The sequence below is a fragment of the Maniola hyperantus genome, chromosome Z, assembly GCF_902806685.2.
Source record: "Maniola hyperantus chromosome Z, iAphHyp1.2, whole genome shotgun sequence".
In the NCBI taxonomy this organism is placed as follows: Eukaryota; Metazoa; Arthropoda; class Insecta; order Lepidoptera; family Nymphalidae; genus Maniola; species Maniola hyperantus.
In genome coordinates this window covers 2,167,008-2,182,300 of record NC_048564.1, presented here as the reverse complement: position 1 = coordinate 2,182,300, position 15,293 = coordinate 2,167,008, and the positions used below count along the sequence as shown (strand labels likewise).

At 39.0% G+C, this 15,293-nt stretch overlaps 1 protein-coding gene across 4 annotated transcripts in view; it reads left to right on the top strand.

Annotated features, from left to right (window-relative positions):
* Window positions 1-15,181, top strand: part of LOC117995551 (uncharacterized) — a 31,863-nt gene extending 16,682 nt beyond the window's left edge. For all 4 annotated transcript variants that reach the window (XM_069508928.1, XM_034983547.2, XM_069508926.1 and 1 more), the window contains exons 4-9: window positions 3,954-4,122; window positions 7,213-7,401; window positions 9,424-9,662; window positions 11,068-11,274; window positions 12,174-12,369; window positions 13,432-15,181. In XM_069508928.1, coding sequence (XP_069365029.1) covers window positions 3,954-4,122; window positions 7,213-7,401; window positions 9,424-9,662; window positions 11,068-11,274; window positions 12,174-12,369; window positions 13,432-13,567 — 1,136 coding nt within the window. In that variant the 3' untranslated portion in view covers window positions 13,568-15,181. The remainder of the gene's footprint in view (window positions 1-3,953; window positions 4,123-7,212; window positions 7,402-9,423; window positions 9,663-11,067; window positions 11,275-12,173; window positions 12,370-13,431) is intronic.
* The last annotated feature ends 112 nt before the right edge of the window (window positions 15,182-15,293 follow it).

Here is a 15,293-nt window from a genome sequence, read left to right as displayed (position 1 = left end):
AAGCCCTTTCATATTATGATACCCCACTTGATGTAGTTATCTTACTTCGAAAATTGAAAATACTAATTTTTAGTTCATGATCACAATTTTGTTTGTGTGTTGTAACCACAAATCCACGGTTTTAAGATTTTTCCCCTCATGTCTGCTATAAGAACTACCTACTTGCCAAATTTCATGATTCTAGGTCAACGGGAAGTACTCTGTAGGTTTCTTGACAGACCGACAGACCGACAGACAGACAGACAGACAGACAACAAAGTGATCCTATAAGGGTTCCGTTTTTCCTTTTGAGATACGGAACCCTAAAAAACATAATTCCACGCGGGATAATCGCGGAATAGTCGCGAGAAAATCTAGTTAACGCATAGGCGGCTGTTGCTGCAGATTTTCATGGACGGCGGTGATCACTTAACATCAGGTGAACCCCCAGCTCGTTTGCTGGCTATTTTTATTTAAAAAATATGTATTAGTTATGCTGTAAAGCTGTAACTAAGCACCGAGGTTGTATAATGACTTGTCAGTTGTCACTTTTTTGCCGCATGTAACAGAGTGGGACGGAGAGTCGGAACTCGGAACCTGTTATACAACCTCGCTATGTTAATGAGCCGAGCTATCTGCTATGTCTTCATGATTGAGTAAATTATAATAACTATAAAGTGCCTATTTACCTACCTACTAAATATTATATTTAGACGTAGAAAGCTCGAAACAGCCTTGAAAAGATGTCTAGGGAAAGATTCCGCCGCCGTGGTAGGTAACTAACTAATTTTTAAAGTTCCGTACCTATCTATATCTTCAGAGAAAAAAAAACCAACCCCTTATAGGATTACTTCGTTGTCTGTCTGTAGTGTCTGTCAGTAGTTTCAGAGTGAAGCGCGCGCAGACGTAGATATAATATAGACAGACATACTGACAAAATTTATAATAAAATCTGTTTTGGGCTCTGTCGGTAATAAAGCTTTCATTAATTAAAATTTTCAAGAAAATATTTTTAGTGAATAGAAATTGTCCATTTACAAACTGATTTACAATAAGTAGGTAGATAGGTAGGTACCTTTATACGCCTTAAAAATAATTATGCCTTGATACAAATCAAGCAATTTTCAATGAAGTTTCCGAATCTGATTTAATCAATCCGAAACTTTCGTTGTATAATGAGACTTGTAATAAAATTATTACTTGGTTGTCTATTCAAATTAATTTAGCTTGAGTAGTTACAATGAGATTAAAATTCAATTAACAAAATATCCAAGTACTTAGGTAAGTGCCTCATTCCAACATTCTGACTAGGTACCTACATCATCAAACTTTTAAAAGCGCTTTTGAATCGTCAAAAGAATCTATCATAGTTCGGAATACCATTCCTACCGAGAAGAACCAGCAAGAAAATCTTATGAATTGAATACCTATTTATTCAATTTATAAGTATTGAATTAAGTTATTGGGTATTTTATTGAATATTTATTCAATTTACCTACAAAAACCGCCCGCGACTTCATCCGCGTGGATTTAGATTTTTGAAAATTCCGTAGGAACTTTATGATTTTTCGGGATAAAAAGTAGCCTATGTGTTAATCCAGGATATAATCTATCTCAATTCCAAATTTCAGCCAAATCCGTTTAGTAGGCTTTGCGTGAAAGAATAACAAACTTACACACAAACACACAGACACAGCCTTTATAATATTAGTGTGATTAGTATATTTATTGTATTGCAGCCCCAAGCATTGCTGGAGCGAAACAAATCCAAGTTTTTTTAACATTTAAGTACATGAATATTCGATCAGGTATAAAATATGATAATGGTAGACAAAAATAGGAAAATACGGCAGTTATCTAAGATGATGGACAATTTACATTAATAATTATGTGTGAACCTAGAATTTATTGAACAAATAATTACCTAATATTACCTACCTACAAGAAAAGTTGTGGTTTGTCGTTCGCCCCGAGCTAACACCTAAAACCTCGTATCCAATTAGATACCATTTTACTTAAAGTTTATCCGTATTGATATCCTGAAAAGCATTATTAATAAAAAACCGGCCAAATGCGAGTCACACTCGCGCACCGAGGGTTTGTACTGCAGTCGTATTTTTTCGACATTTTGCACGATAAAACAAAAAACTATACTTAATGCATAAAAATAAATTAAAATCTGTTTTAGAATGTATAGGTAAAGCCCTTTCATACGATACCCCACTTGGTATAGTTATTTCACTTTGGAAGTTGAAAATACTAATTATTTGTTCATGAACACATTTTAATATTTTTTTGTGATGTGAATACAAATTCAGAGTTTTCGGATTTTTCGGTTTTCCCCTTACGTTGTGCTATACGTTGCGTTTGTATCATATTGTGAATCACTAAACTAGTTGTCGATGCAACTTAGTCCAAGACGTCACAAAAAATATTTCAAAATGTCGGCAAAAAGTTTTTGCAGAAAAAAACAGGCAGGCGCTTTTAGTCTCGCAGGTATGCACTAATTTTATTTCTATTTGATAGGAGTTAGGACGTCTACTTGACTAAAGTTGCTAAAATATATTACATTTTGGGCCGAAAATTATTACAATAAAACTAAAGTGCGCCTTATCTGATTACTGCACAAGTCATGCCCACGTGGAATCGTGCCAAGGATAGTGGTTGTATTACCGCGCTAGACAGCCAGGCTGATTTCTTTGCGTAAAAAATTAGCCAGCCCTTATGTCATCAAACAAGGCTATAATAATTAATAAAACAAGGCTACATTAATAAATACTTAATGGCTCCAGGGTCTCTACGACAAACAGAACAAAAATGTACCTACCTAATTAGAGAGGCTCACCGGTTTCAGCCATTTCTGCTACGGCTCCTGGCTCCCGTGGGGTGATTACGTAAAACGTTGCAGTAGCGACAGCAACGCGACAGCAGTAGTAATGTGACAGTTCACTTGCTGTCTCTCTTCATCTTCTTATTATTTTGCTTTGTGGCTATTGCTGTCTCTCTTTAGCCGGACGTTTGACAGCAATGATCGCGAGATTTACGCCTGTCGCAAGCCTGATGCGCTTGAGCCTTGAATCTTGCTACTGTCTGCCACACGTACATTTTGGGCTATTAATTTTTCATATTAGTTGTGACTTTGAACTCACGTTAAACCACTGCACGGCGAATATTTTTTAGCCAAAATATTTTTCTTGGATCATGTATTTCTTCATCCTTTATCTTCCCTTGTCTGATATTATGTAAGTAAGCTAGGTGATAAGATGGCGATAGGTCTATAAACTTAAAATTTTGCTTGTATATTCTTAAAGAAATAAATTCTTGGAGTTGAATCTAATTTGATATTCAACACTACCTACTACGTAAATAAGATACCTACGAAAGTTGCTTTGCCGTTACAAAAGTTTTTCTTGCGAAATAAATTTATGCATAAACTGATAAAGTATGTATGAATGTATTAGGTATTTTATATTATTTTGTGCTGAGCGAATTTATTACTTTATACCTACTTTTGCTGTGTCTATTGAATGGGTTATGGTTATTATTGGAGAAGGTACCTATGTTAGGATCACGCGATATTATGTTACCAAACTGTATTGGTCCGAGGGCCCATGAAAGCCAGTCCTACGGCATGGATTCCAACATCAATGTACGGCATAGTATCAATTATCATCATCATCATCATTTTCAACATAGACATAGGGCTCTTGTAGGGACTTCCACAATTGATGTAGTCTGTCCACCTAGTGGGGGTTACTCTGTCGCTATGTCGGTTACTCTGGTTCTTCTCATTTCTGATTGGGTCACGTAGAGAAACTCCAAGCATAGCTCTCTGCATCGCCTGCTGAGTGGCTCTGAGCTTTCTTATGAAGCCCATAGTTAGCGACTATGTCAACACGTAATGTTCGATGATTTTGGTTTTCAATCACTGAGGAATTTTAGGAAATAAATACATAAGTAAATATCTGTCATAGGATGGGTGGGCGTTCCTATCCTGGTGCTGACGTGCCTCGTAGCAGCCTTCAGCGGCAAGCGGCTGGGTGACTGCTGGACCATCATCGAAGGCCGAGACCCTGACATGAGGACCAGGAAACGAAACCCCTACGCGATCATCGCGGAGCAGTCGCTGGGAAAGTTTTGGAGGTAAGATTCCCACAGAAACAAAGTCATATAAACTATAATATGTATGTATGTATGTATGTATATACTTTATTGCACCACAGAAACACAAATGACAGGTTACAAAAAGAAATCTTAATAAGTAGGTACAAAAAGGCGGTCTTATCGCTAAATAGTGATCTCTTCCAGACAACCTTAACGCTAGGGAAAAAACGAACAAATGGACAATGGGAGGTGGTGTAAAATAAACCTAAATACCAATAGCTAAATAAACTAAACCATATAATAAGAATATAAAATACATATTGTTAATACACTAATACATACAAATAAAGTATAATAGACATACATAAGACATACATAGATTTAAATAATAAACTATGCCGTTACTGATGATAGCAAAGAGATAGGTAATGATCTTTGACGTCAATTTTAAATTTGTTAAGGGATTCAGCACGATGGATTTGCGAGGAATATGTATAATTTATTTGGGCATATCACCGTCTACAGAGTTGCCAACAAATCGGCTGGCGAACGGTTCCAACTTTTAAATAATATAAAAGGAAAAGGTGACTGACTGACTGACTGACTGATCTATCAACGCACAGCTCAAACTGCTCGGCGGATTGGGCTGAAATTTCGCATGCAGATAGCTATTATGACGTAGACATCCGCTAAAAAAGGATTTTTGAAAATTCAACCCCTAACAGCGATCATCCGATCCGAATCCGTGAAAATACGGATATAAAAAACATCTACGAGACATGGACGAAGTCGCCCGCATCGCGTCATCTAGTTATAAATAAAATATCAAAAATGTACATCGTTATCGTATTAAACAGATAGGTATCTATTAAAAAAGTTAAAATTGAGTTTGTTGTGGGCTCTTCTCAGACCTGGGCGCGTTTGGAACCCTCGTAGCTTTAGTTTTAAGTTTGCGTAATAATTACTTATCACCACTATATCTTACAAATCTAACACCATACCAGACCATCAATAAGAGTAATTTATTACCTATTTTGAATAAATCATTTGACTTTGACTTTGAATTCATTAAACTATGTACACCTTGAAGAATATCGTTCCCCGTACCATATGCATAATATATCCCATAAACATTATTGGGATATTATATTGCACTGTTTAGTGTCTTCCTGGAGAGGATACACAAAATATAATATTTCCGGCCACTCGTGTGAAGTGAACATAGAGGTATGAATCAGCTCAACTTATCGTGTGAAGTTGGGGCGAGTCTAGTTGGACTTGCAAGTTGGTATGTCTGTAAACGTTACCGCGACGTCGCGTCGGTACCCCCAAAACTGGTTATGATCGAGACAAAAATTTTATCAGCTATATATTTTTTTTGTTTCCTCCGATTAGATCGGATATACTTGGATTTGTCATTAAACTACATAATAGAATACTGAAAAGGTCAAAGTACTGAATGCCGATAGCTCTATAATAATTTGGATTATTTTTTAATATTTATGGACCTAACTGACATCCACGACTTCATCCGCGTGAATTTAGATTTTTGAAAAATTTGGATAAAAAGTTGCTAGAATATACATATAAGTAGTTTAATAACAGATTACAGATAGATTAATAATATCTAATTCAATGGATCGCTTAGATTAATACCTACTTTATTAATTTCAATCGATAGGAACAAGATTAAGTCCTGCAAATTGCTATATCGCTGGAACCATGTCTCACTAACATCGAAATGACGTCAATTTGACGTAAGCTGAAAAAAAAATACCATCAGTTCGAAACTTCAGTCTAGTGCTGACGTCACTAAAATGGCAGCCACGAGCATTTGCAATTTGCGGGACTTATATTTGAATGTTACTCAAATGTGATGCGGAAAAGTTTAATGAAAATGCAAAAGAATTAAATTACTAACTACTTCATACCTACTTACTACTACACCTAAGATTACTTATGACAATAATTTATCTATTTTTTTTTACATTGTTGTTATTTTTAGGGTTCCGTACCTCAAAAAGAAAAACGGAACCCTTATAGGATTACTTTGTTGTCTGTCTGTCTGTCTGTCTGTCAGACAAAAATTCAGTAAAATTAATTAATATCCTATCTGGTGACAGATGAGCTGGTTCATTTTTTGCGCAACGGATCAGCCTGGCTGTCCAGCGCGGAAATGCAGCCAGTATTCTTGGCACCATTGCACGCGGGCATGATTTGTACAGTAATTAGATAAGCTAGCTATAAGTTTTATTGTAATATTAAGAAAATACAGTAAAAGAACATTAAGCTAAAAGTTAAAACATATACTTACTTACTCTCTCTCAGGTCGTTCCTTCATTGCTGAAGATCGTGGTCCTGGCAAACTGCCCTCGTATGGCTTATCTGTTTCCATCGCTTTTCTTGCTGGTTCTTCTCGGCAGGAAAGGCATTCCGAACCAGTGGTAGATGCATCCGACTATTCGTAAGCACTTGTAAAAGTTTATACGAATAAAAAAGATTTTCATTTTTAATTTTTCCTTTTTTTTATCGTCTTCTGTCGGTGGCCATTTTTACAATGTGATGAAATCCACACTTGCTGGACTCCTTTAGCTGGTCGGACCACCTAGTTGGTGAGCGGCCTCTCGGTCTTTTGCCCTCAGTGTTGCCCGTCACTATGAGCTTTTCTAAGCTGTCGTCCCCCCGCCGTATGATGTGGCCGAAATATGAGAGCAATCGTTGGTAACATATGGAGGCGAGTCGAGCAGTGATTCCGAGTTCCGATTTATGTATGGAGTAGAGACATGGACTATCAAAGCAAGAGAAAGGCAAAGAATAGGCGCGTTTGAAATGTGGTGCTGGAGGCAGGTGCTACGGATTCCGTGGACTGCCAAGCGCACAAACGTGTCTATCCTTTCGCAACTCGGAATCACTGCTCGACTCTCCTCCATACTTACTTACATAATTACCATAATGAATGGGCTCTATGAGTGTTTGGTTTATTACCCCTGTTGTTTACGTGGCATATCGAAATTAATCCTATTGTTTATAGCTAATGACGGTCCCAAGTGGAAACACGCCAGTTAATATTGAATGCACTATACGTTGTTTGTATGGAGAAGCCCGTATGAAGTTGTTCCGTTGTTCCAGTGTGGCGGTATCACTAGCAATGATGGTGACCCAGTTCGGCGTGGCCGTGGTGTACTTGCTGCTGGCGGCGCAGATCATCGAGCAGGTGTTCATGACGCTGGCCCCGACTGTCACCATCTGCATCTGGTACCTCGTGGTGGTCGGCGCGATGACGCCGCTTATGCTTTTTGGCACGCCCAGAGATTTCTCGTGAGTAACCTTTCGATCATCTATATGTAAATATGTAAAAGGAAAAGGCGACTGACTGACTGACTGATCTAGCAACACACAACTTAAACTACTGAACGGATTGCTAGCTAGTGCCAGGTAATAGGTATGATATACTTATAGGATATATCAGGACGACACCTTGGTGGGTTCTTAATATTATCATAATCTCACCTTTCACCGGCCTACTACTGAGCACAAGTCTACTCTCATCTTGACGACCTCCCTGGCGCAGTGGTGAGCGCTGTGGTCTTAAAAGTGGGAGGTCCCGGGTTCGATTCCTGGCAGGGGTTTGGAATTTTATAATTTCTTAATTTCTGGTCTGGTCTGGTGGGAGGCTTCGGCTGTGGCTGGTTACCACCCTACCGGCAAAGCCGTGCCGCCAAGCGATTTAGCGTTCCGGTACGATGCTGTGTAGAAACCAAAGGGGCATGGGTTTATTAAAAACTGCCATACCCCTTCCAGGTTAGCCCGCTATCATCTTAGACTGCATCATCACTTACCGCCAGGTGAAATTGCAGTCAAGGGCTAACTTGTATCTGAATAAAAAAAAAAAAAAAAAATCTTACTCACATCCACATGTCACTTATTTTGCTAATCTATAATATTATATTGAACTGTAATTTTTCTATTGTAGGTATGTAGTGATTTTATTTAATTTATAATCTATTATACTTGAATATTGTATGACATTGCATGGCAGATTGTGACATTGTAACATCTCTCTTATACTTACAATCATGCAATAAATGAATAAATCTAAAAAATCTCAAAATGAAAAGGGCTTATAAACTATTAGGCTAAAGGGCTTATTACCTATTAAAAATATGCTCCTGAAAAAAGCATATTACACAATTGAAGATTATCTAAATGATAAAAGAGCGTGGATTTGACCTGCAGCTCGTTCCGGCGACGCACAAGATTGCAAATACTATTTTATACATGGCATAATCTTGTACCTATATCAAATATTTGAAAAGAGCAACCGCCGAGCTTCTTGCTGGTTCTTCTCGGTAGGAAAGGCATTCCGAACCAGTGGTAGATGCATCCGACTATTCGAAAGTACTTTTAAAAGTTTATTCGAATAAAAAAGATTTGTATTTTATTTTTATTTTATTACGCTGGTCGAGGGCGAATTGGCAAACTTCAGATATATATATATGTCTTTGAGGACATTATGGAGAACTCTCAGGCATGCAGGTTTTCTCCTGATATTTTCCTTCACCGTTAAAACAAGTAATAGCTATATTATTTACTAGCAGATGTCCGCGACTTCGTCCGCGTACCGGTTTCTCATGAGATCTGAAATTTTCCCGCTGCAAAAGGCCCAGAATACCTAAATGCCAATTTTCATATCTCTAACTTCAAAAACATAGGATTTTCATATAACCCTTCCACCCCCATTTTACTCCCTTAGGGGGGAATTTAGTTAGATCCTTTCTTTTCTGATACCCACCCCCTAGAAATAGCCTACATTTCAAATTTCAAGTAAAAATAACAATTGTTAAAACTTTTCTATAAAAAAATTGCCCCCCTATTTTACCACCCTTAAGGGGGGAATTTCCCAAATTGAATTATACAGATTTTTATTATTTAAAGCTATTAACCTAAATGTCGATTTTCACGTCTCTAACTCCAAATAGGACTTTCATACAACCTTCGACCCCCCTTTTCGCACCCTTAGGGGGGAATTTTTCAAAACCGTTTCTTAGCTAACGCCTACCTACGTCCTAGAAAGAACCTTCCTTCCGTCTTTATAGTTTCTGAGATTTCGTGATTAGTCACTCAGTCAGTCAGTCAGTCAGTCAGTGAGTGAGTGGTGCACGCAACGCACGGTGGTGAAACGCACTTCTAAGTAGGGTATGTTTGACTTTTTTTTCTATTGGAAGTAATTTACAGAATTCGAATATTGCTTCATCATTTTGTCTAAGGGTAAAATCATTTATAGAGTCCGTTTTTGTCTATTACGTATTACGTAGCTACTTCAACTTTTGACTTGCACAGGTTCCTGGGAGTGATAGCATTCTTCGCAGCGGTAGTGGCCTGCATCCTCTACTTCATCCAGATGATGAACGACGTGCGGCCGTTCGTGTTCCGCTGGGGTATCCACGGCTTCACCGACTTCTTCCTGGCCATGGGCATCATCATGTTCGCGTTCGGCGGCGCCTCCACCTTCCCGACCATACAGAACGACATGACTGACAAAACCAAATTCAACAAGAGTCTGCAGTATGGCTTTACTGGTGAGTTTGTCAAATTATCATTTTTTTAAATAGAGATAGCGAGCAAACTAGCAGGTGGGTCACCTGATGTTAAGTGATTACCGCCGCCCATGAACATTTGCAGCACCAGAGGAACCGCCGATGCGTTGCCGGCCTTTTAGGAATTTGTTGGTCCGTCCCTTAAATAACCCCATGTTGTAATCTAAAGGGAACACCGCCGAAGGTAGTTGATTCCACAGTATGCATGTGCATCAATCTTATTTAATGTCCGCGACATGGTCCGCGTGGACTACCCAAATTTCAAACGCTTATTTTATGAATGAATGAATGAATGTATATTTATTACCAAAATTCTTACATTTGACTTAAATGGAGTGCTGGGCCCTAAACTAGGAGATCCCGTATCTTAGGGGCCAGTGCCTTACCATAGATAGTGGTTGTACCTACTTAAAATTAATTAGGAACACATAAAAAGGTTATGTGTTTCTGTAAGTGTGTGTGTGTGTGTGTTTTACCCCCTATTTTATCGCCTTACGGGTTGAATTTTCAAGAATCCTTTTTTAGCAGATGTCTACGTCATAAAAGCTATATGTATGCCATATTTCAGCTTGATCCATCTAGTAGTTACAGCTGTGCGTTGATAAGTCAGTCAGTTTGTCACTCAGTCAGTCAGTAGCCTTTCCTTTTATATATAGACAAACAAAAAATAATTTTCTAATACGCCTAAAAACTAGAAACCGCCCGCGGTACCGTTGGCAAACATATTTTCTTTATTCCATATCCTGTGTAAATTTCGAAAAATCGGACTTTTGTACAAAATTTTTGCTTTCTATGTCCAAAGGTTTGGTCTGGAAGTTGGCCCTGCACTTTTCTTTTTACATAATTTAAATTAAGGTTTGTTTGTTCGTTCGGTACCTATGCGTTCGCACATCCCATTAAATTTGATTTGTACAGTTGTTGGTAGCACTTGCGTGAAGGTTTAGGTTTCGATACCATCAATATTACCATCGTGCACAACCTATTGTAATAGGTGGTGAACGAGTCCCGTTGCAACAATATTTTGACTTGCTGGATTTAGAGTGAAAGGAAATTAACATTACTACGATAATTTGCAAATGTTGTGTACACATACTATCGATAGGTACATATATAAGTGATGTAGTAAATGTAAAATATATGTATTGTATGTGTTCCTAATTAATAAAATAAATCAAAATAATATAACTGAGTTTGTTGTGGGCTCTTCTCAGACCTGGGCGCGTTTGGAACCCTCGTAGCTTTAGTTTTAAGTTCGTATTAATTATCACCACTATAGCATATCATCTTACAAATAAAAATTTATGACAATGAAGAAGCGTAAAATTTTACCAATTCTGAATAAATAATTTGAGTTTGAGTTTGAGTTTGAATAACTTTTATGTTGTAGCGATGCTGGCCCTATATCTGCCCATCGCAACCGCCGGCTACGCGGTATACGGAGAGTCAGTGGGTTCGAACTTCATCACCTCACTGGGGCCCAGTGCACTGAGCCTCGTTGGCAACGTGCTGATGGCTGTCCACCTCATCTGCGCCTTCATCATCCTCATCAACCCTGTCTGCCAGGAGTTGGAGGAGCTGTACAGCATTCCTACAGGTTAGTGGGATTTTCTCAAAGATTCAATCTATTTCTAGACTATATCTTTTTTTTCATTAAAGGCGCACGCTTGACCACGATCACACCTGATGGGAAGTGATGATGTGGCCTAAGATGGGACGCGTTTGCCTAGAAGGTGCCTATTCACTCTTGTTTTAAAAACACTGGAAGTCAAGGAAGTCAACATCAATGTGATTCCAAGTCTAAATATATAAAAGAAAAGGTGACTGACTGGCTGACTGATCTATCAACGCACAGCTCGAAACTATTGGACGGATCGGGCTGAAATTTGGCATGCAGATAGCTATTATGACGCAGGCATCCGCTAAGAAAGGGTTTTTGAAAATTCAACCCGTAAGGGGGTGAAATAGGGGTTTGAAATTTATGTAGTCCACGCGGACGAAGTCGCGAGCATAAGCTAGTTGAACAATAATAATTTACAATAGATATTTTAGATGAGCAATCTTATTGTTTGTTTTGACAAATTGCTCTCGAATCATGAAGTGTAATAATTATAGTAGGTAAGTTCGGGATACCACTATAGTTCATTATGCCTTTGCTAACTACAGTTCTTGCATTTCCCGAAGGCGGATGGCTCATGTTTATGTGTAAGTCGTATCGGTATAAGTAAGGTACAATAAATGTGTTCGTTTGCGAGCGCTTGCTGATTGGTCTGACATGCACGCACATTTACGCAATGACCGTGTATACGACGTAACCACAAGTAAAGTTCACTCGCCTTCGTGAATTGTACGAGTAAGATGAATCAGACGTTTAAGTGCGTGTTTTATGGATTAGAATATGGGTTGGTAATTTTTTGCTACCTATTATATATTTTCAACAGCATTCAATGATTGACGCTATCCTACTCCTTTATTAACTACCTATTTCATTTTCAGATTCCGTCGGTTATCGCGCACTAGCCCGGGTATCCATCATGGCGGGCATCCTGTTCATCGGCGAGAGCATTCCCCGCTTCTACACCATCCTGGCACTAGTGGGAGGCAGCACTATCGCCTTCCTGACTTTCGTACTGCCGTCTTACTGCTACCTCAACATCATCAGCCAGCCACCTAGGGAGGGTCAGCAAACACCGTGAGTGTATAAGCGGTTTTCACTAGCTGCTACAAGGTCAATCGGAAAGAGGGGCACCATGTCTCAATGCATCCCAAACAACGTAAAAAAAACTGTCCTTATCATCATCATAATCAACCCATAACCGGCCTGAACACGGGTTTCCTGTCAGAATGAAAAGGGTTAAAACTTAAAAATAAAAGGCATAGTCAGCCATGCTGGCCCAGTCCGGATTGACAGACTTCACACACCTTTGAGAACATTATGGAAAAATTCTCAAGCATGCAAGTTTCATTCCACCGATAAAGCAAGTGATATTTTAATTGCTTGAAACTCCGAAAAGTAAGGCCTCGTTTACGGAGACGCGGGGCGTCGCGCGTTGCGATGGGCGGCGCGGCCCGCACTGAATTTAAACATATGGCGTTGTATGAGTGCGTTTACGGAGAAGCACTTTACAACAACGTCTCTTTTAAAAATAATTATATCTGTCAGCGGCTTTACTCACGTATTTGGTCGACGTTAGCCCGACTAATTTCGAACACATCCGGGGTCCTTTTTCAAGGGAGTCAGTACGCGCACGCACGCGTCGCGGTTGTGACTGTCACATAATGGAAATCACTCACGATACTGGGACAACCCTCCACCTCCCATGGCCCCACCAACCTCTCGGTTATATGGGCCGAATCGCGGGAGGGCGCCCGTTCGGTACTTGCTCTTGGCATTTCCCGGGGCGCCTTCTTGACTCCCTACAAATTATTTTTTGTCTCTTCCTTGTCCCTTATGCTCACTCTCCCCCCTTGGGGGCTAGACGTCACTAACACAGCTGTGATCTCCGCTGCTGCTCCTCCGTGGTGCCGGCCTGGCACCTGTACGCTCCGAGCTGCTTCGCCTCTTATGCCAATGGTGCGCGAATTCCCGTAGCCGGTTGTAGTTCCCCGCCGATGAGACGAGGTCCATGTAGAAGACCGGCCCCGCTTCCCCGCGTACGATCCCATCCAACATCGTCACTCGCAAGTCCTCATAGAGGGGACACTCCCACTCACGATAGTAATTTAAACGCTAAAACGTCTCTTTTGTTTCCAGTGAGGTAGCCAGCTGGGTTAAGTACGCGTGCTGGCAGATCGTCGTGGGCGCCGCGGTGGTCGGGGTGGCGGCCACGTATAGCGCCATCAGTGCCATCTTCAGCACCGCCATGACCACGCCTTGTTATCTGAAGTAGACAACTATACAGCCTTTATACAATTATAGAGTGCTGGTGGCAATGTCGGTATAGTAGATTATCTCGTCAATCAAATAGTCTAAAAGCTCGTGGAAAAGGCACAAAAGATGGCAAGTTCAGATGTCGCAGATTTTTGAAAAACCTTTTTTGAAGTCGGTAGATTTTATACAAAATACCCGATCTGCAAATACCAAATCCTTAAAATTATAATAAGATGTATTCATATACTGAAAAAATAATAATAATAATTATTAATTAGGTACTTGCAGAGAAATCTAAATATATAAAAGGAAAAGGTGGCTGACTGACAGATCTATCAACGCACAGCTCAAAGTACTGGATGGATCGGGCTGAAATTTGGCATGCTGATAGCTATTATGACGTAGCCTAAAAAAAGGATTTTTGAAAATTCGACCCCTAAGGGGGTGAAATAGGGGTTTGAAATCTGTATAGTCCACGCGAACGAAGTCGCGAGCTAGATAAATATAAATCAGACGACGAGGTTTTATGTACATCAGATATTTGTGTGGAGTGTAGTCCTGACATTGGGGGTTTATCATAGTTTATACCTACTTTTACAGCTACTTTTTGTTTCTAGATTTTATTGTTTAAATTTATCTTATAGTTATGTTAGAACTAGGCTAAGTTGTACGAATTTTATAATAAACAAATTTAGTTTGATCCACTATAAAATTTATTAATAAAACCCGTAAATTTTCCCGGTTCTTTTATCAGTAGGTACAATGGAAGGGGAAAAATTCTGGATTCTTATCGTTTTGCACAATGAACTAAAATTATTCGTGTAGATTAGTTACCTATTTAGTCGATACGTAGGTAAGTACTTGCAGCGTGAGTAAATCAAATTTTATAATGATTTTATATTTAGTATGAACTGCCCGGTAGCCTACTACCGGTAATTACTAAGTGCCGATTTCACCAACGTCGAGTCACGTTTAACCTACGAATAAATTGGGCTTAGTGGCAGTTTTTGTATTGGAAACCTGCCAAACTGACTATCATTTACTTATTTTGTCTTATTTTACGTTGGTATCTTACTAGGGAATACTGAAAACTTAACTGAAAAAATTTATTTATACGCCTACGAGATGGTCCTCGTGGATTTACGTCTTTAAAAATCCCGTGGGAACTCTTCAATTTCCCGGTAAAGAAAACAGTGTCTATGTCATTTTCCAGCGACGTGATTGAAGATAGGTAAACCAGTACCGTTAGTGTAAGATTCAACAACGCATTTATCGTTTCGTTTGCTCCTCACGATCAACGTTTACGTATTGTTTCACAGTACCAAACGTAAAATACCCACCCGTTCACAGTACTGAAATCGGCCCTGAGTATATTAGTTTTTAGGAATATTATTCACCTTATTAGAACGTTCTAATAAGGCGACTTGTATGACGCACCTTAATTTAAAGGCAGCCTTAGTTTTAGTGTTAGATGTAATTTAATTAAACGGACATAACATAAAGGTATACTTACTTTACCTTAATATTTTTTTACACTTAAGTACTATTAAGTATTTTCGTTAATATGACCATCTTTGTACTATTTTATACTAAAAGATGCCTATGTTTCTTATTATATGTTAATACTACCTAACTTGTGTAGTTTTATTTTACCAGTAATACGCATTCTTTTTAGGGTTCCGTACCTCAAAAGGAAAAACAGAACCCTTATAGGATCACTGCGTTGTTGTCTGTCTGTCTGTAAA